This window comes from Lytechinus pictus, chromosome 11 (genome assembly GCF_037042905.1).
Source record: "Lytechinus pictus isolate F3 Inbred chromosome 11, Lp3.0, whole genome shotgun sequence".
Taxonomy (NCBI): Eukaryota; Metazoa; Echinodermata; class Echinoidea; order Temnopleuroida; family Toxopneustidae; genus Lytechinus; species Lytechinus pictus.
In genome coordinates, this window is record NC_087255.1 from 22435285 (window position 1) to 22461662 (window position 26378).

Sequence of the window (26378 nt, forward strand, 5' to 3'; positions counted from 1 at the left end):
TTCTCGTCTGTGACACCACAAATTAAAATAATTCTTTATGGATTTTCACCACTCTTCTTTTCTCTCTCTTTCTTTACTTTGACTTTTATTTAAACTATTCCGGGAATCTATTCAGAACTATACAGAATCAGAGATTTTAAATCTTGGCCTTTTGAAACTTGCTCAAAGTCTATAGATTTGAGGGGCCGCACGTTAGCCTCATGATCTTTATATAGACCTTTTTTATTCTAAGCCGTCTGTTTGACCTTCGAACCAACTATTTGACATGCATTGCCTGGCCCAGGCTATATGCCCGGGGGGGCCACTTCCATTGACAAGTGGATACCATGCGCGACCACGGGGTCTCGAAAAGCACCCTAAACACGTATTTTCCATGTTCTGAAAATGCACCCCTTAACAAGTATATTGGCGTCTGAAACCCTACCCTTAACAAGCATTGGAAACAAAACTATACTCTTGGCAAGTATTCCCTGAAATGAACCCCTAAACAAGTATACAGCGATATTTTATTGTTGTGTCACGGGTCCGGCGGTCGTCGGTTTTATCTAATTTACACACCATTTGGTTTAGTATGGCCCCACCTTCCTCACCTCGCGCAAATCGGGACTCTAAACACGTAGTGTTGGGGCAAAAAGGACATCCTTTATACAACATTTTAATTTTGTTTGATCATCCCCGCAAATGTGACCCTAAACACGATAGCTTTCCTAGCGAAATAGATACCCTTTTTTCATTATTTTTGTGTTTTTGACACCCTAATCACGTTACGTACGTAACGTGCCCTATCTTGAAAAAGACATCCTTTTTACGTGTTTTCTTGGTCGCGCATGGTATCCACTCGTCAATGTAAGTGGCCCCCCCCGGGCTATATGGGAAGTAAATATCTTCTGAAGGGGATTTGTCCGGGGGATTGGTTTTATTATAAAATCAGAAAAATATTGGTGAAGGGGATGAAGGGTGAACATTATCAAAGAATACGCGGACGGAGTTGTGATTTTTGAATTTTTTTATCTTTGATACATACTTTAAATTCGCCCACTTAAAAGTCATTTAAAAAAGAAGGGATTTTATTCATAGTGGTAAATGTATCATCACAACATTTTTTCCTTTCTATGAGAAAAATATTTGTATTCATCTCAAGTTCCATTGAAACTTGATGCTCGCACATTATGACGTCACACATTAAAGTTCGAAGTACACCCTGAAGAAACTAGCTATATAGGTTGTTGTAAAATAGCCGGCAGAACAAACAATAAAAAATATTGGTGAAGGTTCCAGGAAACTAATTCATTTATTATTCAGTTATATAGTTTTGGATTTGTCGAGCAGATGCCCCGTATATAAAATGAATAGATTTCAATTTTTTGATGGTTCGTGCATTTTTTAGGAACGGATGTGAAATGATTTGTCTATTGATATACCAAGCCGTAGAAAACCGTGTTTTTTTTTATTTTCGATTTTCTGAGACAATGACATTTCATTGATATGCTTTCACCCAATATGAAATCTGCTCGCAAGCCTCGCATTATTGCGTCACAAGAAATCAAATCTAAAATTCCAATAACCTTTTTTATTCTTTGATATTTTTCTCAAACCTTCGGCAATATTTATTTATTGTTTTTCTGCTATTTGTAGAATATAAAATTTTTGTCAAAGTGAACTTCCCCTCAAATATAGCCCGTCACTCTAACAAGACTCTATTCTCAGGTGCTGCCTCAGGTCTTTGCCGAACTTACATGGGGACATTTTCAGTATTACTTTTTTTTTAAAGAAGAAATGCCAAATAAACTGTAGAAGAACAGAAAATTCGAAGAAAGCTTTCATATCTGGAACAAACGGTTTTTTTAAAGCGTTTTAAGGCTCGATTCTGCAATTACCGATCGGGCGAATCACGTAATAGGCGATTTTTTTTTTACGATAAGGATCTTTGAATCAGCTGCAGGAAAGATTTCGCGCGTTACTTTGTATTGGTGGCGCGCCAGCTGTTCCATTGATTGTACTTACAGTTTTAAGGTCACAGATGAATACCATATTTTTCGAAAAGCAGCTGGACTGCTATATGCTACATACTATCTAAGTAATTTCAATAATAATCATATCGCAAAGCAATATATTTTTAAAGAAAATAGATTTTGAATTGGCTTTATATTTCGTATATATATCATCTTCTACAAGATCTACTTCCGGGATGGAATATCTCAGATTCTGATTACAACATGAATATTCATTGCATTAATATTCATGTAGGCTTTTTCAAAAAGTTTATTTGTATGAACAATTTTTATTACATTTGCAATTAAAAATACAAAAATATTGTTTGATATATTAATTAAAATTGTAAATAATTTTTTAATGATTTAAAACCCTTTGCCATAAATAATAATGAATGATTGACGAAACTGTAAAACTCAATTGAAGAAATAGTTAAAGTCTGATGACGTCACATTCTTCCATTTTATATTGGTGTATGCAGCCTCGTGGTCTATATACCGGTGAGTTATAATCTTATTTGAATGACTTATTATCAATATTTGTAGGTACTTTTATGATGAAATTTAAACTTATTCTGTATATGCTTTTAAAGCTCAATCTATACCCTGCCAAGATTTTAATTTGTCATTTGTAGAAAGTAGAAACTTTTCGGTTTGTAATTGTAATATGCCAATGCAATGTGACTTGGGCGAGTTTGCATTTATGATCTTGAAGTTTTACAGAACAGCGCAGTTGCAGGGCTTGTGAGCGCATCGTCGCATAATGACCCTGCCGATCACCCCGGCCCAGAGCAGGCAGTGTTTGATGTATGCACGTCATGTAGTGCACAGGTATGCAGCGCATATCGCCATGGAATGGCATGACTCGGGAGCGTGGGCCCACTCTAGACAGTCATGTAGATCTATCTCGTACTAAGAAAGGGAAAAAAAAAATTTTTGAGGGCTCCATTTTAAATTTTTTGTCAAATTTCGGGGGCTCTTATTTAAATTGAATGCTACTTTCTTGTTTTCTATTGTTCTTCGCCAACGTTACCCGACGCACGCGTCTGGGATAAAACTTCATTTCCGACATTTCTACGACTACGCTCTCGTTATTTTTAAACCAGAATTCATCAAAAAAGTGAAAAAATATTGTGAAAAGATGGAAGAGACTTGCCCGATGTTTACGCCGCCATCTTGTTTCTTATTGTACTTCCCCAACGTTACGCGACGCTCGCGTCCGTTTCAGGTTTTCAGTAGAGTCGCACGGCCAATATGGGAGACGATCTCCCACATTGGACTTGGAGACTTGCTTTGCAAAAGGACAAAAGAAACAACACCAACAAAAGCATGATTTTTTCTACCCAAAATTTTGTCTCACTGAGGTCAGAAGCCCATTTGTTTTGTGTGTGATTGACAACAAAAATCCTTATCAAAAACAAAAGTAGACAGTGAAAAGGGGTAATTTTTCATGAGGAATCTGCTTACCACATTTTTATTTGCCGCCAAGGTAATCCTTTTGCAGCAAATGTAAACAAAGGAAATTGGACTCTAAAACTGGAGACTGTCTCTAAATTGGATACCAAAATTCTTTACAAAAGTCTCTGATATTGGAGATAATCTCCCACATTGGAGATAGTCTCCAATATTGGCAGTGCGCCTCTACTGGTTTTGGGGTCCTTCGTGTAGGTGAATAGGAAGGACTCCCTGGCTTCATTGAGAGTAAGCCTACGGCTACGTTAGTAAATGATTTTTACTCTCAAGAAGCCGCCTGGCTACACATACCCTAACTTTTCGTGAAGTTCTTTGAAAACGCAGATCTCCATGAAAATTGCATTTCTCTATGGGGGAGTCTAAATTTGGTGAGAATGTATTCATTAAGAACTTAAATATACATGACAATGAAGAAATCATTAAACTTTATTGGCAGTTTTGAATAATATACCTGAAATGTAAACTCTGTCTGAAACAGAAAATCACCATCATTGAGGCCTTTACTGAGCAAATTGTCCCCCAGAGCTAGAGAGACAGAGCTCAGACTGGCTAGCTAGTACAAGGGTCAATGCGTGCGTGCGTGAGCCTGCCGCTGGCCTTGTAAAATAGATGGAGCTTTGTTTGATGATTTATTGTCTGATATTTACCTCATCCCCTAGAAAAAGAAAACATGATTTTTTAGTTATAATTAATAAATAAGGTAACTTATTTTGGATGTTAAAGGAGAATGAAACTCTTGGAGCAAGTTAGCTTTTGTGAAAGCAGAAAAATCAAAGAATAAGATCAACAAAAGTTTGAGTAAAATAGGACTAACAATAGAAGAGTTATGAGCATTTGAATGTCAAGATCACTAATGCTATGGAGATCCTCCCATTGGCAACGCAACCAAGATCTATGATATCACAGATGAACAACTCTCCCCTTTTGGACACTGAAAATATACCCCAAAACATCTCTTTTTGCTCATTCTAATCATATGAAAAACGATTCATCAATGATATAATGTTGTGAAACCTCTGTACTTGTCCTCTCATAAAGAGAACACCTCACCTTGTGATAGATTCTATAAAAGTGAGAATATAAGTGAAATAAGTACTAAAGCAATGAGGGAGTTGTACGTGTGTGACATCACAGATCTTGGTCGCATTGCCAATGGGAGGATCTACATGGCATTAGTGATCTCAATATTCAAATGCTCATAACTTTCTTATTACTCATTCAATCTTCCTCAAACTTTCAACAAAATGTTTCTTTGATTTTTCTCTTTGATATGGATTCAGCTGTTTTCAAGGGTTTCATTCTCCTTTAATAGGCTGTTTTGAAAAGCAAAGCCGAATGACAACTCACCAATGCGAGGTTACTAGACCAGGGATTTATTTTCTGTGTAATTCGAATTGTGATATCTGTAGGGGAAACATGTGCATTCGAAATTGCACATGGTGGTAGTCATAATGGACCAGGGATACATGCAACTGTTTCCCGACCGTTGATTTTTTTTTTCCATACCTGGTACCATGTGTATGGAAATAGGTGGTACAGAATAAAAAAGATGCAACTTTGGAATTTGAAACTGCGCTTGCTATTTTCAAGGCTTATTCATGATTTTGAGTGTGGATTTTGGATTTTTAAATGGTAAGCGGAGCTCGAGCATATGGCACTAGTGGGCCGTTGAGTTGTTATCACTCGGCAATAATTTCGGTGGCGACATTCAGATTTTATGTCGCCCCCGAAAGCATGATTTTGGGTGATTTCGAGGGCGACCTAAGGCATTTCCGCGCAGCTCAGCGATCGCGAGGCGCGTTACCTAAAATGGATTAAGGCTCGCGATCGCTCTCGCGTGCCTTAAAATCGAGTCCCTGAATATCGCTGTTATACTAGTGTGAGTTTTTAGCACATGACCAAGGTCATTAGGGTCAATGAACATTGACTACAAGCATACGCACATTACTGAAATCACGTTTTTTACTTTCCATACTCTGCATATTAGATACAAGGAGTTGGCAAATTTAGGAGCTTCAGTTCTTCACCACATTTAGTCAAGATGAATGCTGATAAGTTGTCAAAGATCCAAAAGGAAGTCAGAATAGGTGGCAAAGGCACCGCCAGGAGAAAAAGGAAAGTCATCCACAAATCCACAACCACAGACGACAAGAAATTACAAGGATCATTAAAGAAATTAGCTGTAAATAATATTCCTGGTATTGAAGAGGTAAGTATATGTTCATTTAATTTCAAGTAATATTCTTCCCCTTTGACCAAAAAGGAAAGTTTTAGGCCTACATGAAAAATTATTTTTGTTTTTCTTTATTTCAGCACACAGGAGTGTGAAAAGCCGCTATTAAAGAATTTTGAAAATTACCCTATGAAGGGTAATGTTTAAAAAGACTTTGCCAAAAAAAAATTTGAAAACATTACACCGTGAGGGAGCTAGCCTATTCACAAGATAAAATTGCAAATTCTCATTAAAGGTCAAGTCCACCTCAGAAAAATGTTGATTTGAATCAATAGAGAAAAATCAGACAAGCACAATGCTAAAAATTTCATCAAAATCGGATGTAAAATAAGAAAGTTATGACATTTCAAAGTTTCGCTTATTTTTAACAAAATAGTTATATGAACGAGCCAGTTACATCTAAATGAGAGAGTCGATGATGTCACTCACTCACTATTTCTTTTGTTTTTTATTGTTTGAATGATACAATATTTCAATTTTTACGAATTTGACGATTAGGACCTCCTTGCCTGAAGCACAAAATGTTAAAATAATGGAATTCCACGTGTTCAGTGAGGAATGAAACTTCATTTCACATGACAATGACGAGAAAATCAAAATATTTCATATTTCATATAATAGAATACAAAAGAAATAGTGAGTGAGTGATGTCATCAGCTCCCTCATTTGCATACCGACCAAGATGTGCATATAACTGTTTTGTGAAATGAAGCGAAAATTTAAAATGTCATAACTTTCTTATTTTACATCCGATTTTGATGAAATTTTCAGTGTTATGCTTGTTGAATTTTTCTCTTTTTATTCAAATCAATTGTTTGTTGGGGTGGACTTGTCCTTTAAGAAAAGACATTTGGGAGAAAAAAAATCACTACACATATAATTCACATCATTTAACCTTGACGGAAGCTCCAGACGACTACTTAAGTGGAGCTCTGGAGGTTTGAGTGAAAGCCTCCGTGATACCATTTGGAAAGATAGTTGATGGATAATAAAGCACACCTTAAACTGGCCACAATGTTCTATTATTCCTCCAGATGCTCTTTTTCAAATCTTCCCCAACAGGTTAATATGATCAAAGATGACGGAACTGTGATTCATTTCAACAACCCTAAAGTACAGGCATCATTAGCAGCCAACACGTTTGCAATCAGTGGGCATGCAGAGAACAAGCAGCTTACAGATATGCTTCCTAGTATCATGAACCAATTGGTAAGTCCAATCTCTTCCAGTCAGCATGCACCTCAAATCAATTTCATTATCAGTAGCAACTTGCAAGTTATTGTTATAAGCTACTGAAATTATGAAATTTTTGATTGGTGACCGTCAGCACCATAAATCAATTATCAATGTCGAAGCCCAATCTCTTCCATGGTCCTCGAATTAAATTTTATCAATAGCAACTTACAAGTCATTGTTATTAGCTGCTGGAATTATGAAATCTGATAATTCCAATCTCTTTGAATTCAATATGGATGTCAAATCACATTATTAGTGGCAATTTACCCACTTTTGAAATTCTGAAATTTGATTGGTCACCGTCAGTATCCCAAATCAATTGGCAAGTCAAACCTCTTCTTGTCGATATGGTTCCTGTATCTCAAAGCTTGCTATCGATGATAACTTGGAAGTCCTTGTTATGAACTACTGAAATTTGATTGGTCATGTAGTATCATGAATCAGTTGGTAAGCCCAACTTGTCAGCGTCACCCCTGTTTCACAAACCTTTCTATCAATGACACAACCCGTGTTATGAAATTCTGAAATTTCGTTGGTCACTGTCACTATGATCATGAAATTAATTGGTAAGTGCAACTTGTCAACGTTGTTCCTATTTCACGAATCTTGCTATCACTGGTAACTTACAAGTCATTGTAATGAGCTACCAAAATTCTGAAATGTGATTGGTCAGTATCATGAATCAATTGGTAAGCCCAATTGATTAAGTCAACATAGGGTCACACGACATTTGCTCCTGCAACATTTGCCCTGGTCTTGATATCTTAGAGGACATAGGGGTACAGTTAGGAATGTAATATAGTTTTTGGTTTGGAATAATATAAAGAAAAGGATTAGGGTTTATTTAGTTTTTGTCTCACCTGCATAGCAGAGTGAGACTATAGGCGCCGCTTTTCCGACGGCGGCGGCGACGGCGGCGTCAACACCAAATCTTAACCTGAGGTTAAGTTTTTGAAATGACAGCATAACTTAGAAAGTATATGGACCTAGTTCATGAAACTTGGCCATAAGGTTAATCAAGTATTACTGAACATCCTGCCTGAGTTTCATGTCACATGACTAAGGTCAAAGGTCATTTAGGGTCAATGAACTTAGACCATGTTGGGGGAATCAACATCAAAATCTTAACCTAAGGTTAAGTTTTTGAAATGTCATCATAACTTAGAAAATATATGGACCTAGTTCATGAAACTTATACATAAGGTTAATCAAGTATCACTGAACATCCTGCATGAGTTTCACGTCACATGACTAAGGTCAAAGGTCATTTAGGGTCAATGAACTTTGGCCGAATTGGGGGTATCTGTTGAATTACCATCATAACTTTGAAAGTTTATGGATCTGATTCATGAAACTTGGACATAATAGTAATCAAGTATTACTGAACATCCTGTGCAAGTTTCAGGTCACATGATCAAGGTCAAAGGTCATTTAGGGTCAATGAACTTTGGCCAAATTGGGGTATTTGTTGAATTACAGCCATAAATTTGAAAGTGTGTTGGTCTAGTTCATAAAACTTGGACATAATAGTAATCAAGTATCACTGAACATCCTGTGCGAGTTTCAGGTCACATGATCAAGGTCAAAGGTCATGTAAGGTCAAAGAACTTTGGCCACGTTGGGGGTATTTTTTTAATTGCCATCATATCTCTATAAGTGTATTGGTCTAGTTCATAAAACGTGGAAATAAGAGTAACCAAGTATCACTGAACATCTTGTGCGAGTTATAGTAGTTTTCAAAATCAGCACTGCTGCTATATTGAATCGCGTGATGCAGGTGAGACGGCCAGAGGCATTCCACTTGTTGAGGTTTGGTTTTATGTTTGGCTTGACATGCAGATTTTCCATCGGGGCAATTGTCGCCGGAGCAAATGTCATGAACCCAACACAGACCCTGTTTCAAAAAGTAGGTTATCCATGGTAACTTACAAGTCACTACTACTGATATTCTCAAATTTGAAGTAGATTTACAGTAATCTCTAATATTTCAATACCGCTGTGACTGATTCTAATTTTTCCACCTCTGCAGGGCATGGATAGTTCAAGTTTTGGAAAGCCTGGTGATGGTATCCCTATTGAAGAGACAGGTGGCAAGGCAGATAAACCTGATACTATTGATGAAGAAGAAGAGGATGTACCAGGTAAACATACAAAAAGCAAATAGGCATGAGTGCGATGGTTCAAGATTTCGCGTAAGGTGAACGAAAGATGCTCTATTCAACGAGGTGTAACCAAGTTGAATTAAGTGTCTATTCTTTCACCGTATGCGAAATGTCGCACCATTGCACGAATAAGAATATTCGCTATTCGCATTGTACAAAGCCTAGGAAGTTAGGGAAAATAGGAACAATAAATTTTCCAATGTAAATCTATGAAAATAAGAAGGGGTTATTGAAAGTAAAAAGCAAAATCTGGCATCTGATCTGCAGCAGCAATGCGCATTTAGCCAGTAAAACGTAATGTATTGTACCTGCATTTATTAAGTACAATGCATTGAATCCCAAATTTTATAGTACTGTCACCTTGTTCTTGACCATACAACGGTACATTATGGACGGTACGTGTGCAACGGTACAAGTGTTGGACAGTCAACCACCCATTTGCTCACGTAAAACGAACTAATTTGGTGTTGTACAGTATCTCTGTCTTTTATACATATAACACACTACACACTCTGGCCTGTGTAGCAGACATTTTGAATATTTGCAAGTCTGATCTTGTGTTTTGAAATCTTGTTTTTGTTCTAAAGTAGATCAAAAACATTTTTATTTGTGTTGGGTATGATTCTCATTGAAATAAAAAAAGTTTTAACAATATTTATGTTTGTACTGTAGCAGAAAAATAATGTGAGGAAGAAGAATGCAGTTATATATATGCCCTGAGAACTAGTTATTTTTCTCCTGCAAGCTCATGGTCTTAATGAAATTTTACGAAAATTGTTATCCGTTTATATTATCTGCATTTTTTAATCAGAATTTTTGTGTAGGTATAACCTTGTACAAGATATTTAATTTGGTTTTCCTATTTTTCTTCTGTTCTTAGAATTGGTTGGAGACTTTGATGCGCCGTCCAAGCAGGAATCTTAGAAGAGGGGCCTCTGAAAGACGGACGACTCTGGAGACCTGCTTTGTGTCAAGACAAGCCAAGTGTGGAGACATTCTCAAGAATTTTGATCTATTACCGGACTTTTCCTGCTGCTGCCCTCAGCTTAGGCCAGCTTGGACTTGTGTCAGCGAAAGAACTGGCATTTGTTTTCATCCCGCTTACCAAGAGGAGTTATATTCTAAGCTCTTCTTGTTGACCCCTTTACGTTCGGAGGGGAGAAGTACCTCATCCTACTTGGAGAATACCTTTGTAGAACTCTTTATATCGTATACACAGTATATTTTACTTTTTTATATGAATAAGTTCATTTGTGAATCCTCACAATAAGATTTCATGTTTTATAATCTTTCAAGCTCATGATTTCTCCCAGAGAGGTCATGGGGTATCAACAAATTTCTGTATATTAACACACACAAAAAAAATTAATTGCTATTTTCTTGATGTGGAAGAATTTCATCGTGGCAATGGATGAAGTTAAAGAAATTAATCGGTTTTCTCACAGAGTGAAAAAAGATGTTTAAAAAAATACTGGCAAACGTTTGATCTATCATGAGACAACCAATTAATTTCTTCAACTTGATGCTATTTGCTTGTACATCTTGGTGAATTCCTTGGGTTAAAACTGATTTCATTCACTTGTTTCATGCAGTTTGTAGTGATAAGGCACTTTGCATATCACGAGTGTTGCAAAGTAAAATTCATGCTGTTTGTCGAACCAAAACACATACCTGAACTGTTGAATATAATGAGTGAATGGAATCGTTAGTAACCAGCCACTCGACTAAGATGTATGCAGTAGTGAGTTTAAAATTTGATTATTGTATGTCTTAACCGGTTTCAACTAGTTGCAACTGATTCTGATAGGTACCCTTATCAAGTTGATATTTTCTAGGGTAGCAAATCGGAACCGATCATGACCACTTGAAACCAGTTACGATTTCCGGTTATCAAACTTGATATACTTTGTGAGGCACTCTGAAGTACATGTCTAATGATAATTCTGAGCTTAACTTAGACGTACAATATGATACAACAATGTGTAATTTATAGCTTTCAGGTCATGTCTTCACAACATTGGTTTCATCATTTTTTATATGGAATATAATTTGCAATATCTGGTAGGTGTTCAAAATTGACTCTTATGTTACAAATAAGTTGCAGAAAAATTCCAATACAGTGTCATGGTAGTTTTTAGGGTTTATATTCTTGAATGTTGTTTGTAAAATGACTTTCCTCTATTGTGTGTTTTGTTTTGGGGTCGGTCGGTCGTGGAGTTTTCATCCAGGAAAACCGACCTCCGGAGAGAGTTGCCCATGAGGTAGACCGCTGAAATCTGTCTGGAGTTTTTAAACATCTTTATACTTTGTTTTCCTACATAGTCAGCTCGCAATTTTGCACTTAGTCTGAGGGACTGATACCCCATAGGCTTCATGTATTATTCCCCTAAAAACCAGGGTTCTGATTCGATTTTAAGATATTGATTCTTTGATATGAATTTTCATCAAGTTGATGTTGATTTCTAGTTCCTGATTATTTTCAAGACTTCATTCATTCATAGACCTATATTTTTTATGAAAAATGTTGCGTGAAGAGCAAAAATTAATCTGGGGCATTGGTCCCCTGTACAGACTGCAGTAACTCTGTCAGTCTCTGTAGTGAAGCAAGGCTTAGTCTAGTGAAATCAACGAAACAGAGATCAAAGCTTTCAGTCTTACCATGAGGGAGCCCTCCTCAGGTCCTGTTTCAGAAAACTTTTTACAATAACAAATTTGCAATAAAAGTTAAAAGCTACTGAAATCCACCAATCTGATTGGCTGATTGTAAATTTGGTTGTATAAATTGTGCATTTGTTATTATAACAATTCTTTATGAAACGGGACCCAGATAGTCATCCTTTTGCGATAATATGAAAGTATAAATGTTTAAATTTGTGTGATAAGTTAGAGAGTGCCTGTTCATAGAATTGGTATGAAATATCTCTCGAGAAAGAGCATGTCAAATGTCTCTGATATTACAAAAATTTTGGTTCAAATTTAATGTCTGTATTGATTACAATTCAACATTTTGTCTTGAATTTCGTAAGAATTCAAGATTTAATTAATCACCTCTCCCCCCCCCATTTTTTTAATTAAATTTGAATAAAATCCAGTGTTAGACCTTCATGGAATTAGGTTTATACAGGCACTTTGCTTTTCATTCATATTTTTTTTCTTATGTTATTGAAATGTTAAAAAGCAGCAAGATAGGGAAGGGCAATTTGTTTTATGAAATCTAAATGTAATATTCTTGTATTTAATATTTTGTAGAATCAAATAGAAAGGCTCCTCTATTTTAACTATATTTTGTATTTCAGAATACCTTAGTTTATTAGTTATCGCTTGTTATACTTTTATTACATGTAATTGTCCAAAACGGCTTTAACTGACAGATTTATTTCGATTCTGATTTTTGTTCCCACTTTGATATCCATTTCTTTTGGGTGCTTTGTAAACATCATTAATCTAATGTAAATAGAACTTTCTTTTTTTTTTATTTGATATTTATTGCCTGTTGAGCTATAAATTTTCCTTCAAAATTCTAAATAATTTCCTCGGAACTTGTCTCAAAAGAGAAGTTCAGGAGAGTGAAAAGAAAAACCTTGACTGCCCTTCTCTGACATCACAAAGTGGCATCATTTTTTGTCATGAGAAACAGGATTAGACTAACCTTTTTTATATGAAGAAGATTTTCCCTACAATTTGAGACCAGTCTTTGTCACTCGAGTAATATGCTTTACAGTGAACCCCTCCAGAAAATGAACATATTTAATAGTGTTCAAATTCTGCCATCTTTTAGATATGTAATTGTGAAGTCAGGTGATAAAATATTTATTCAATATAGTTTGTTTCTCTGGGCTCGCCGGACATAGTAGCATTGTTGTCTATGTTTAACACTCCGCATGAAGGAGTGCATTTTTGGGTGGGGTTCACTTTCGAGCACCACTGTAGATTATGGAAATTGTATCATTAAATATTGAAATGATAATTTATTACAAGTGTTTTGGTACCTGCAGATCTGGGAACCTTTGAAGGGAATTCTTGAAATCAAGTGAAACAACCTATCTGCACATGTTTTCTTTCATAAGTCTGGAGGTGTTTATGTTTCTATACTTCCTAATAGGGATATTTTTTTTATACTAAATGACTGAGACTTAGGATAAAATTTTCTGGTATTACAACCACCACAAAAAAATGTAAAAAAAATAAGTGCTTGTGGATCTAAGATTCATGATTAATTCTTCAAATTGTATAATAAACATTTTCTATAAACATACATGTACATGTAGCATGCAGTTAATTTTGGTGAGTAAACAGTACAATAAAAAGTACAAAACTGTTGTACACTGTACATTGTAAAGACAATTGCAATTTTTCCTTTTCTGTGTCATGCATACTTATTATGGTCAAGAATCAAGAAAACGTTTGAATATGGGCAATATCACATTAATAGGGGAATCATAACTTTATAGAAGGATAAAAATGAGAGAATCAGAATGTGAAAGTTTGAGTGAAATTGGAAGAGGAATAAAAGAGTTAAAGGGGTAATCTAGGCTCAAAATAATCTGATTAAATTGTCCTCCAAGAATGATAATAATTGGACAACTGATTTAAGGCTAGATAATCATGGCTGGACCTTATTTTTTTGTTTTAAAAAAGAGACATATACACACATGTATGAAACTAAACTATAAAAAGGAAAGTAAGGACATGACATTGGCCCTGTTATACACTTAAAAAGCTTTGATATGATATAGGTTGTATAAGGGGCGTTTCAGACGGGTCATCAAGATCAGTGATAGAGCTAGTGGTCGGCCCAACCGGCACAGAACATTTCTGACCACCACTCCTGAAAAACTACACTTCCGACCACTAATTATGAAAAAAGACAAGTCCTTGCAAAGATGAATTGCACTTGTGTTAATTTCCATCTTTAATCTTGTGTTATTTGTATAAATTACAATAAAAATTCTAAAGATTTAAGTGTGACAAAGAGTTGAACTTCAAATTTCCCGTTGTATGCGTTTTAAAAGGTATCGCCGCATTGGTCATATCTTTTAAGAGGACATGCAACTTCTGCGCATTAATCAATAAGATCGTGTGTTACATATCATGTGCACGTCAGCATTTAAGTATGACTCTAAAGGCCCTTTCACATCGTTCCGCAACAAAGTTTTGAGCATGTTCAAAACTTTTCTGCGAGCAAATCAGACTTGTGTGCGCTCCTGCGGGCAACTGCGTGTAATGTACGTGTGAGATACTGTCAATGCAGGCGACTTGTGGGCGACCTGCTGTAGCAAAAAAAGTCGCCCACAAGGCTTACACGGAACGATGTGACAGGGCCATAAGTCATACTTGACTCTTTGTGAACCCCCCCCCCCCCCCCCCCGTAATACAGTGCAAATTTCCTGTTGTTTGCAAGAATTATCATGGTTGATTTTGTGAACCAAAATTGACTTGCAATTGATTGCAAATTTCTTGCAACACTCCATTAGACCAGACTTGAGAAAGTGACAGATGAATTTTACCCAAAAAAAATTGACATTTTTCAATGACACTTGTACCTTTGACACTTATCCTCATTTCGTCAAGGAAAATATATACATCATCTTTATATTTTTATTTGTCTTGCTAATGACAAGCTAAAATATGAAACTTTTAAATAGTTTGAAGGTCATTTTAAATGAATTTTGAATTGAGCTTTATTTGACATGAATAGGTTTTATTTAACAAGATGGTGAAAGAGTGTGTACTGCAGGTATACCGGTACATGTAATATTTGGTCCATGATTGGAATCTAGTCTGCATGAACAGACTCAAAGTTGACAATTTAACATATTATACCATGTCCATGATGGAGACTATACTCCAAAATTAATGTAGAAGTAGACACAGGACATGAGTGGATAGTCTTCGACTTCAGACTCCCCATTTAGCACTATGTGAAGCACCAAAGGTCTATGCCTGCAGACTAAATAGAAGTTAGATTTACCTATCAATCCACTGCCAGCAAAGGCATGGGTCCCATTTCATAAAGATTTGTTATAATAACAAATGCACAATCTGTAACATATTTACTGTCAGCCAATCAGATTGAAAGATTTCAGTGGCTTTTAACAGTTATTGCAAATTTTTTATTAACAATTTTTATGAAGTGGGCCCATTGTCTTCAAGAATATCAACCAACATCACAAATTCAACCCAGTTTAATTTTTGATAGAGCATTTAAAGCCAAAGTGAAGGTCACATGTTCCTGGTCTTTTGCTGATCATCCATGACCTCAGTCCTTGAATAGGGGAGGGGAAAGCAGAAAACCCTGTCGCAGGCCATTCATATGAGAATCTTTACGCTTTGATTCCATTTTTAAAGGAATTAATCCAGCTGATCATCCACAAGACAACCTACATGGAGTACTTTGTCATCAAGGCAACACTTGATTCTTCGTCCAGGAGATACTATTCCTCATAAAGACTTTGTTCATTAATCATATAAGAGATGATGTCATAACCCATCGGTTTCATATTTCAGATCTTCCATTGCATCTGTTATCCTCTCCATCACTCCCGCCAATCTGAAAACAAAGTGAATATTTTGTTATCATACTCTTCTTCTAATTCTTTGACTTTTGAATGCTTTGGAAAAAACCCAAAACAATGGAGTGTTTCGTGAAAGGACTTGTTAAGATGTTTTATCCAACATTACCATGGTATTAGTGCTCAGCCAATCAAAATCAAAGAAAGATGTCTGGTCCGACAACTCCCCAGGACATTTAAATAATTTCAAAGCAAATTAGTGGGATTTAGTAGGACATGGTGGATTTACAGGACAATAGATCATGAAGGCTTGGCACTTAAAAAACATGAAAATGAAAAAAGATTATGGAAAGAGCTGTGACAAGGAAAATAAAGATAAGAAAGATGAAGAATAGAAGATAATGAGAAAGTGGAAGACAATGGGAATGATGAAGATGTTGCAAAGGGAGAGATTGAAGAGGCGAAAAAGCTGGTGCCAATAACCCCACTGCACTGGATACAGTTTAGTATGCATCAGGTGTACAAAATTAATGAATATATCTTCCTTAACAAATCATTTACTAGAAAAGTGAAAAGGAATAAACTGATGGAAACGGTTATCATGAACCACTCAAGAACTATGCATGATGGGAAAACTGTTAAATTTTTTTTTTTTTTTGGGGGGGAGGTGTAAAATAATTTCACAACCAGATCTAATAATAAAACTTGCCTGTGTTTAAGATCAGAAAGCTCCCTCTTGTGTTCCTCATTTCCCGGTGCATCCTGCAATCTCTGTTTAGTCAGTTGAAGGGCTGCAGTCTACAAAAAACAAATACATGTAGTATGCCAAAATTGCAGTTAAAAAATCATTGGAATTAAAACAGTCCATAGCTCAAAGCAGGGATGCCAATCTTGGAAACAAGATTGCAGTTTCATGGTTGAAAATGCATTAAAATCGCATTACAGGAACACGACTTTTATTTATTTCCCATTCTATAGACATGTGTTCATTAAAAATAGTGAATTTATAAAACGTGGGTAGTTTCATGGTATCTGAAGAATTTGGGACAAACCTCGTAAAAAACAAACAAAAAAACAAACTTCTGAAGAAGTAGATGTTGCCAATGTAGCCAAAACACATGATCCCCTGTGAGAGAAATTATCAAGAAACAGTGGAGAATTCATCCTACAGCTGGTAAAAATTCTTAAGTTGCTGAAAAAAACTACAGCTTGTGCAGGATTACTGCAACAGGGTAGAGATTGTCATAAAGCAGAGTTGATAATGCTTTCTTTAAGAGAAAACAACGCAAAATGCTGGGCGGCCCATGGACAAACTGATTAATAGTTTCTGAGAGGAAAACACACAATTTTTTCCAAAATCTTTTCAAGTTAATCCTCTTCAAATTCCTAAATCTGTAGCAAACTACAAACTGAATTGAATTTTCTTCAAACCTTTTCAAGTTTGTCCTGCTCGGCTTCCTGTACCTTCTTCAAGCAATCTGCGATGGCAACGTTCTGGTACTGCTCCCGAAACGCCGTCTCTATGCCGATGATCCTCTGTGAGATACGCTTGAAATCTTCGGTCCTGTCGTGTACAATCTGACGATACGCTACAAAGTCATAGTCCGAGGATGTCCCTAGGTATGCTGTATGCCCTCTGTAAAGAATGTGTGGAAAAGGTTTAAAAAATTAGGGTTGTCGCATCGGGTCGGGCAGTCGCGTTTATCAGACCATTTGAGAAAAGGGCCCCCTTTAATTCCCGAAAAATCTGATCGAGTTAACCTGACCATTTGATAATTTTGCTGTAATTTTCACAAAACATCGGGTCAACTGGACCCGACCCTATGGGAATTTAGGGTGCCCTTTTCTCGAATATTTGGTAAACCGGACCTGACGTTTTGGAAATTCAGGGGGTCCTTTCCTCAAATGGCCGTTGGGTTACGCGTTTGCCCGATCGACGCGATAACCCAATGTGATGGCACAACCAAAAATGTCATACAATACAATACTGTATGTCTTCTTTTTTTCTTATTTTCTCTATCCGACTTGCTTATAGGCATGTTGACACTACAAGCTGATTTACAAGGTCATTAGTTGCTCAATTTTTATCTATTCCATACTAAAAGCTAAATTTGCTGAAATGTTGATAGCAAAATACTAAATCTAAATCAAAGGAAATCAATGCAACAATATGCAACAATACAACAGGGAGGTATCAGAACAATACAAAGAAATTACACGAGTGTATGTTAGCCTAAATGTCTCATGAGCTATATTGTTCTCAATGAAGTGTTCAACTGGAGCATAAATTAAGTAATGATAGTTGCAAAACTGCATGGCCTATGAACAGATGGTCTAACACCATCATGGCTAAGCCTAAAACCACCTTGGTCAAACTAGTATTGTTTGATCCAGGATAGGAAATAATTTTCACTTTTTATGGGCTATCTTTTTATCCACATTGGGGCGATTTTGGAATTTTGGGGGCTATTTCTTTCATTTTAAGGGCTACTTTCTAGGGTAACAATCAATCATACAGCAAAAGCAAATATCCTTATTCTGCCATAGTTATAGAATACTGATTTTTATTCATCTTGTATATTTTTTTGTGATAGATCTTGGGGCGACTCTAAATAGAATGGTCGCCCCAAAGCATGCTTTTTTTAGGGAATTTTAGGGGCTATTTGTGCTGTCATGAGGGCGAAATGGCCCATTGCCATCATGTATTTCCTATGCTGGTTTGATCCAACCATCACTTGGTCCTGTACACACTTAGACTAGGTACATGTATCAATAATAATATTAATGGACATTTGTAATGTGCTGGTATCCATCATAAAAAGATGTTCATACTGCAGTAAAATTATAAGTAATTAAAAGCTTGTGTGAATAACCAGGTTTTCAGTGAATTTTTTAAATTGGCAAGACAAGAAATATTGCTGACATCTTTTGGAAATAGGAAAACACAAAAAATAATGAATTTTAAGGAAATAATTGATGAATTATAATTGCCCCGAATATTAAACAAAATATATTAGGAGGCCTGGTATTCCATACAAGTGTTTTGTAAGATTCTAGTTTAGACTAGGGTTGAACCTGCTTTTAATCATCAGAATACCGGGCCAGATGTGAGAAATTTTTATTTCATTTACAGTACTTTATTTATTATAATTTGCACTTTGCACTCACATGAAAATGTGATTCATAAACAGTTCATTTTGGACTAATAAAATACTAGACAAACAAGGGGTAGAACACGTGAAAGACAAAAATTACAAATAGGGTGTAGACCAAATTACAGCTACAGTTTACCAACCATTATTATTACATATACATGTATGATGGTGGTCCCCAACTCTACGCACTTAACAATTTGAGTTAAGATTTAACATGAATATCTTTTTATTTCACAAAATCTTTCAGTTAATCAAATGTTCCTTATATTATTATGAGTACTGTAAGTGTACCAAGTATCTCATAAAAATTTGAAAGAAATATAGGATTTTCTTAGAAAAAACCCCGGGCAGCCATTTTTAGATTGAAAAAATAAGGTACCCCATGTCTGTGCACCCATTCACTATACACATGATTCTGGGATTTTGATGTGAAAGGCTGCATTTTGAGGTCGTCACATGAAATGCCCTAAATTCAATATTTTCCCACCATTTTGGGTCTGATTTTTAATATCTGTCTATGTATTGCATGTGTAAAGTCTGCGTTCGTTGCGTATCTTCTTTTACTAGAATAGCGCAGATACGCATGTGCGCAGACAAGGGGGCAGGGCGAAGGGGGACTGCGCAGACTTGGGGGAACTTGCCATCCTGCACTTTTCCCATTAGACACATAGCTCTCAGAATTAATAACATTGTCTTCCTATTAACTTACTCATCTAATAGATGGTAGACCCTGACTCGCTCCTCCTGCAGCGAATAGAACTCATGTATCATGGTCTTTGGTCCTTCCACTTTCTGTAATGAATAAAAATAGTAGGCAATGATTTATACTGAGCTGTCCATAGACATTGGCCTAGCTGTTTTCTGAACATGGGCTTAATTCAAAGTCTGGTGTAATATTGAGATTTAACTATGGATAGCCAATTATGACATAAACATCTACATGTAGGTTCAATAAAGTACTGAAGTGATGACATCACAAAATAAAAACTATTTCACATTTCAATGTTTTGATACCATAGCTTGGCAGGTCATGATGAAAAACAGCCAAATTTGGTAGGAATCAGTCTATGGGGCTCAAGATATGGCCTAATATATACATATCATTAGCCTCATATGAAGTCAATGTATTATTTGCCTGGTTCACAACATTTTGAAACAGCTCAATAATAAATTGATTTTAATGGGGCCAATTATGTAATCACAAGGTCATAATCTTGGGTCCCTCTGCCCAATTCCGACCAAATTTAGGTTGCAGACAATGCAGAGGTATTTTACCACGGCATACCAGTACTCTAGTCTAACATCAGGAAATACAGTATCAAAAATGCTGAAATTCTAAAATGGGAAATTTATGAAATCACACTTCGGTACTCGAGATCATCCAATCAGCTCATTTGTTTTCTCAGATCAATCACACCGTTACTCACTAACTTGGAATAATAACTGAATCAGTTTCTTCAAAGCTCAAACAACTGCTCTGTTAAATTGCCAAATATTGGCTATAACCACTTGTTCACTGCAACCATCCTGCCTGTGGGGAATCTACAGGTAGGACTATGGACATTGTATGCCAATGCTGTACATAGCACATACTTTAAAGGAGAATGAAACTCTTGGAGCAAGTTAGCTTTTGTGAAAGCAGAAAAATCAAAGAATAAGATCAACAAAAGTTTGAGTAAAATAGGACTAGCAATAGAAGAGTTATGAGCATTTGAATGTCAAGATCACTAATGCTATGGAGATCCTCCCATTGGCAATGCGACCAAGATCTATGATGTCACAGATGAACAACTCTCCCCTTTTGGACACTGAAAATATACCCCAAAACATCTCTTTTTGCTCATTCTAATCATATGACAAACGATTCATCAATGATATAATGTTGTGAAACCTCTGTACTTGTCCTCTCATATTTAAGAGAACACCTCACCTTGTGATAGACTCTATAAAAGTGAGAATATAAGTGAAATAAGTACTAAAGTAATGAGGGAGTTGTACGTGTGTGACATCACAGATCTTGGTCGCATTGCCAATGGGAAGATCTACATGGCATTAGTGATCTCAATATTCAAATGCTCATAACTTTCTTATTATTCATTCAATCTTCCTCAAACTTCCAACAATATGTTTCTTTGATTTTTCTCTTTGATATGGATTCAGCTGGTTTCAAGGGTTTCATTCTCCTTTAAAAAATCATTAAAATATCACTTTTGTGACCAAAATTACTAATTTCCATACAGTTGCAATTTATTTTTCATTAGTAACTTGGGAATAATTTTTGTATTCACCAGAGCGCTCAAAAACTTGAATTTTGGGCATATTTTTGTGTACGCCCTCTATTGGTGGAAAGTAATATGGCAAGAAATTTTTCATTTTTCAATCTCAATTTTTAATTAAGAAAAAATAATTTAAAGAATCAAATTTTCATAAGAGCCAAGTTATATGATGAATAGCTGTAATGGAAACAGACAGTGTAAAAAAATCAAGCATTTGTCCCAAAGAAAAGGAGAAAATAAGCCAAACATTGCTACCCTTATTTTGCAACACATGGAGATGTAACTGAGAACAAGGTTATATCATAACCTTGTTCATTGAATGAGTGGTTATATCATAACCTTGTTCATTGAATGAGTGGCTATAACCTCGTTCGTAGGACGAGTGGCTCAGTCCCGATATTCTTGAAAATGTTTGGTTGTTCATATGGAGAACCCATGCAGACATAGATCTTGTACTGTCATACCTACCTCGAGCGAAGTTCGTGCAGGCTCCACTCCACTTCACTACCGCTACACTATGCTCCACCTACCCGAACTTCGAGACCATGAACTCGATCGGATATTCCGAGTGACAAAAGGTGGGATTTTATGGGGAGAAAATACAAAATTCATGCAACATCACAATCTTTAAAAACAAGTACAACTAATATTCTTACTTTACACAAAGTTTCACTTCTTTTCCATGCTTCTATCAGTCTCAAAATTGATGATTTAGAGCCAACATGAAGTTCCTCACACGTATAAATATTAATGCGCTGCCGACTTCAAAACATCGCATGCGGGAGGTACCGGGTCTGGTCCGAGCTCGGACCCTCGCGCGCATGCGATGTTCTGAAATCGGCAGCGCATTAATATTTATACGTGTGAGGAACTTCATGTTGGCTCTAAATCAATTTTGAGACTGATAGAAGCATGGAAAAGAAGTGAAACTTTGTGTAAAGTAAGAATATTAGTTGTACTTGTTTTTAAAGATCGTGATGTTGCATGAATTTTGTATTTTCTCCTCATAAAATCCCACCTTTTGTCACTCGGAATATCCAGTCGAGTTCATGGTCTCGAAGTTCGGGTAGGTGGAGCTGGAGCATAGTGTAGCGGTAGTGAAGTGGAGTGGAGCCTGCACGAACTTCGCTCGAGGTATGTCATACCCAACAGGGGGTCAGTAGAATGAAATCTTTTCTGAAATAACTTTCAAAAAACATAAATAAATATTTGATGTTACTTGTCTTACTAGGTCCGGCCAGCCAAGACCAAGTATAATAAAGACCATCAGCCAGGTAGAAACTAAAGACAAAATACTACATAGAATAAAAAAATGAGTACCGGTATAGGCCTAGGCTACAATGAGACCAAATGGAAACTAGATAATAGGTTTACTTTCGCCTTACTGACAGATTAAGCACAAGCGGGTGCCAAGCATCAAGGCCAGACGGCGCGAGTGCACTTTCTCATCATAATGCCCGTCGAAATAATAGTTACACTGCACAGCCAGCACGCGTGGCGGCTCGCGTTATGCAAACTGCGGGGGTAGCTTTTTTCGTTGGGCGGTGGGTGCGAAAGAGCACTAGCATCGGTCACGCCAGATTATTTCAATTTTATTCACTCACAAAGAATCTCTCTCCACAAAATTGATAAGAGTACTAATTTCGTCAGTTGAATTACAGGAAATTCGATTATTACCATTTTAATACTTTATTTTAGTCGTCTTTGTCCTGATCCTGATCAACTTAACGAAGTTTCAGCAATCTCCGCTGGCATGGACTTTCCGATTGCATAACGAACTGAAATTATCACCTGGTTTTGCGCTTTGTCGGACTTTTGCAGCGCAGTCTCCTGCTCACTGGCGTAAATCCCGGGGGGATGGGGGGATATACCCCCCACACACACTTTTCGAGGAGGGGGGGGGTGGCCTGTACAAACATCCCCCCACTTTTTACGAAAGAAATGAAAAAAAATCACAAGAGATAATTGTTATATTGGTGAAAATTCTTCCTGAAATACCGATTAACAAATAAAACAATTTTATTGAATCATAAAATGCAAATAAAGAGCCAGTTCACCATTTCCAAACGAAATACTTATGTCCTTATCATAACATTGAAGAGAAACCCCCGTTTCTTCCAATTCATCAATGTTGGGGTCTTTGGGAAGGGATCAAGATCGAATGTCAAAATATATGAAACATTTCCTGTCCGTGATTACGTTCGCATTAGTGGATTGTTGAGATATGTGCTCTTCATGAATTCCTAAAATCAGTCCTTAAAATGTCCCTTCTTCTGATCTGAATATAAAAAAATTTCAGCTCGCGCTTCGAGCTCGCATCATTTGGTTAATGAAATACGTATGGTCCTAGTTAATTCCTACAAAGAACCTTAGAATGTCCACTTCAGGTCTGAACTATCTAAATTTTAAGCTCGCGCTTCGCGCTCGCAATATTTGATTAGTGAGATGCGTATGATAATCATGATTGCAATGACTACAAAAAGTGTTTCATGTGTTCAGATGTAATTCTGATAAAATCAGCAAGCGCTTGGCACTCGCATTAGATGACTATGGTGAGATATGCATGCTCTTAATGGATTCCTAAATATATATTCCTTAAAATCTCGCTGTTTGGGGTCAAAATATACGAAAACTTCAGCTCACGCTTCGCGCTCGCATTGTTTAGCGAGACAGGTACCTATCATGATTACACAAATTTGATTACAATGTCCCTTTTTAGGTGTGAATATAAAAAAAATTCAGCTCGCGCTTCGCGCTCGCATTATTTGATTAGTGAGATACATATCCCTTTAATGACATTGTCCATGTCTCTATTAGAGGAGGCAGGTCATTTTTGGGGGGGGGCGGGAGGGGGGGGGCAGCGGCTAGTTGTGAGATGAGCCAATAATGTTTAGGTTAGGGGCCAGACATGGCATATGGAGCAAGATTTCTGAAAAAAAGCAGTGAGCGAGCGGAGCGGGTGCGAGCGGGTGAGCAAGACTTTGATCCTTCTTTTTTTTTATGTATGTACGGTACATGTCTTTCACAAAATTAGATGTCTGTATATTATACAAAAATCTAATTTTGTGAAAGACACGTCCTTTTTAATAGTATTCAGAAAATAATCACAACTTCCATCTTCCCTTTTTTCTCTTTTTTTATTAATTTATTTACATTTTTTTTTTGGGGGGGGGGTGTTCTGGCCACTGCCCCCCCCCCCCATCTGCACGCCATGTGGCAGCGGCAATAGGTGCGGGGCTGCCCCTCCCCCCAAAAAAAATCCTAAATAAACATGACACACAAATAAAAAGTCACATTACAGTCACACCCATTTTTTCTGTTAACCTTTTCAAATACCCCCCCCCCCGCGCCCTGGAGAGAGACAGCTAAAGATGGTGCAGCTCCCTGCAACCACATGTCTGGATTATTGTAGGGATCGAGGGGGAGCAAGCCTGATGTCCAAGTCCGTCTTTTTCCTCAATTGTGTAGATTATATTACTATATGTAGTCAGATCTCCCTGACTTTTTTTCTTCCTCATTGATTTCGAACAAATGGAGACGGGGGAGACGGGGGTGCAAAATATCATATTGGAGACTCCCTGTTCCCCATTTTTAATAACATGGGCGGTGGAGCGAAGTTGAAAGTGGGAGGACAGGGAAAGGGGGCACCTTTTTTTTCAAAAAAGGCACTATCTTAAACATTGCTGGGGGAGCACACGTAAACTTATTGGAAAAACTCAAAAGCGAGGGCTTTTTTGCATTTTGTTAAGTGAAATTAATGGATTTTGTGCATACTTTTGGTGAAATTTGTGAAAATCTGCATTAAAAAAATGTGAGCTTTCAAAATTCGGGGGAGGGGGCAACTGCATGCCCCCCTGCATGCCCTCCACTCAACTATACCACATTCACATGACTCGTGAAACTTCAGGCACGTAGGATTATCTTTACATTTTTTTTCATTCAATATATCACATGCACTTGCAGAAGGAAGCAGAACGGAGCTAAAAAAAAGGGGGGGCGCTCATCGGGCACGAAAAGAGAGGGTTTTTTTTTCAGGACAACTTATCTGAGAACAGGCACCTATGAGAAGGCAAAGGGGCAGTCAAAACATAAAACAGGTCCTTCTCAGGTGAAAGAGACGCAAGAACACGTTCGGGGGGGGGGGGGCACTTTTCTTAGGTAAAAGGGGCACTGATACGAGAAAGGGCATATAAGAAGGCAAAGGGGCACTTGCTAACGGCAAAAAAACGAGTGAAAGGGGCACAGGACATGTTCGTAAGGGGCACTTTTCTTGGGTAAAAGGGACACCGATTCGAGAAAGGGCACTTACAAGATATCATATGCACTTGCAGAAGGAAGCAGAACGGAGCTAAAACTGGGGGGGGGGCGCTCATCGGGCACGAAAAGAGAGGGTTTTTTTCAGGACAACTTATCTGAGAACAGGCACCTATGAGAAGGCAAAGGGGCAGTCAACACATAAAACAGGTCCTTCTCAGGTGAAAGAGACGCAAGAACACGTTCGGGGGGGGGGCACTTTTCTTAGGTAAAAGGGGCACTGATACGAGAAAGGGCATATAAGAAGGCAAAGGGGCACTTGCTAACGGCAAAAAACGAGTGAAAGGGGCACAGGACATGTTCGTAAGGGGCACTTTTCTTTGGTAAAAGGGACACCGATTCGAGAAAGGACACTTACAAGAAGGCATGGGAGCACTGATCAGATATAAAACGGGTCCTGCAGGTGAAAGGGGCACAGGAAACGTTTAATTGTAAGGGGGCATTTTTGGAGAGAAAAAGATTGGCACTTATATACGAGAAATTCCGATGAAAGGGGCACAGTACACGTTCGGGAGGGGGGGGGGGCATTTTTCTTGCATAAAAAGGGCACCTTTTCAGTGCCCATGAGCTTCACCAGGGGGCGTCAACCCTGCAGAAATATGTCTCCTGTGCAATGTATCGACTTGAGTCTTACTCATCTTGGGCTATAGATTTTAAAGTGCATTGAAAAAAACGGAGTAAACAAAACCAGTTGAGTTGACTATGAATACTGAATATTATTGTTGCAGCCTATGTAGCATCAAGCACGCTTGTAAATTGGTGCCGAAAATACAACATTATAATTTTCTTCGAGGTCTGACATAATTTATTATACTTGTGACAACTAAGCATTGTTACAGTAGGTTGACAACCTGAGCTTTTATGCAAACGATTTGACAATCTAAGGTTACTAACCTTAGAAAATCTAGGTTAGGGTATGCCCAACCTTAATTTTTTAATGTTGGTAAAAAAAAGTTTTATGCAACGGGCCCATTGACTTTTCTGAAAATGGATATACTCCCTTTTCTATACTAACAAGCATTGTTA

The 26378-nt window shown here is 37.2% G+C and overlaps 2 protein-coding genes across 3 annotated transcripts; one reads left to right on the plus strand and one right to left on the minus strand.

The window, feature by feature from the left end:
• Window positions 1-1959: 1959 nt before the first annotated feature.
• On the plus strand, window positions 1960-13445 carry LOC129271017 (transcription factor BTF3 homolog 4-like). Its single transcript, XM_054908364.2, has 5 exons — window positions 1960-2492; window positions 5452-5673; window positions 6760-6906; window positions 8963-9074; window positions 9976-13445. Exons 2-5 carry the CDS (start codon window positions 5506-5508, stop codon window positions 10017-10019), a joined length of 471 nt encoding a protein of 156 aa, XP_054764339.1. The 5' UTR covers window positions 1960-2492; window positions 5452-5505; the 3' UTR covers window positions 10020-13445.
• LOC129271980 (required for excision 1-B domain-containing protein-like) lies at window positions 10046-22843 on the minus strand. 2 transcript variants are annotated; one of them, XM_064107115.1, is made up of 5 exons: window positions 22716-22843; window positions 19472-19554; window positions 17039-17243; window positions 16317-16405; window positions 10046-15645 (listed from the first exon to the last, which is right to left on the minus strand). In XM_064107115.1, the coding sequence occupies exons 1-5, from the start codon at window positions 22716-22718 to the stop codon at window positions 15576-15578; spliced, it is 450 nt and encodes a 149-aa protein (XP_063963185.1). In that variant the 5' UTR covers window positions 22719-22843; the 3' UTR covers window positions 10046-15575. The 2 variants fall into 2 exon arrangements, with proteins under 2 accessions (XP_063963185.1, XP_063963186.1); XM_064107116.1 differs by lacking the exon at window positions 22716-22843 and adding an exon at window positions 22303-22477 and having other exon boundaries at window positions 19472-19594.
• Between the last annotated feature and the right edge of the window lie 3535 nt (window positions 22844-26378).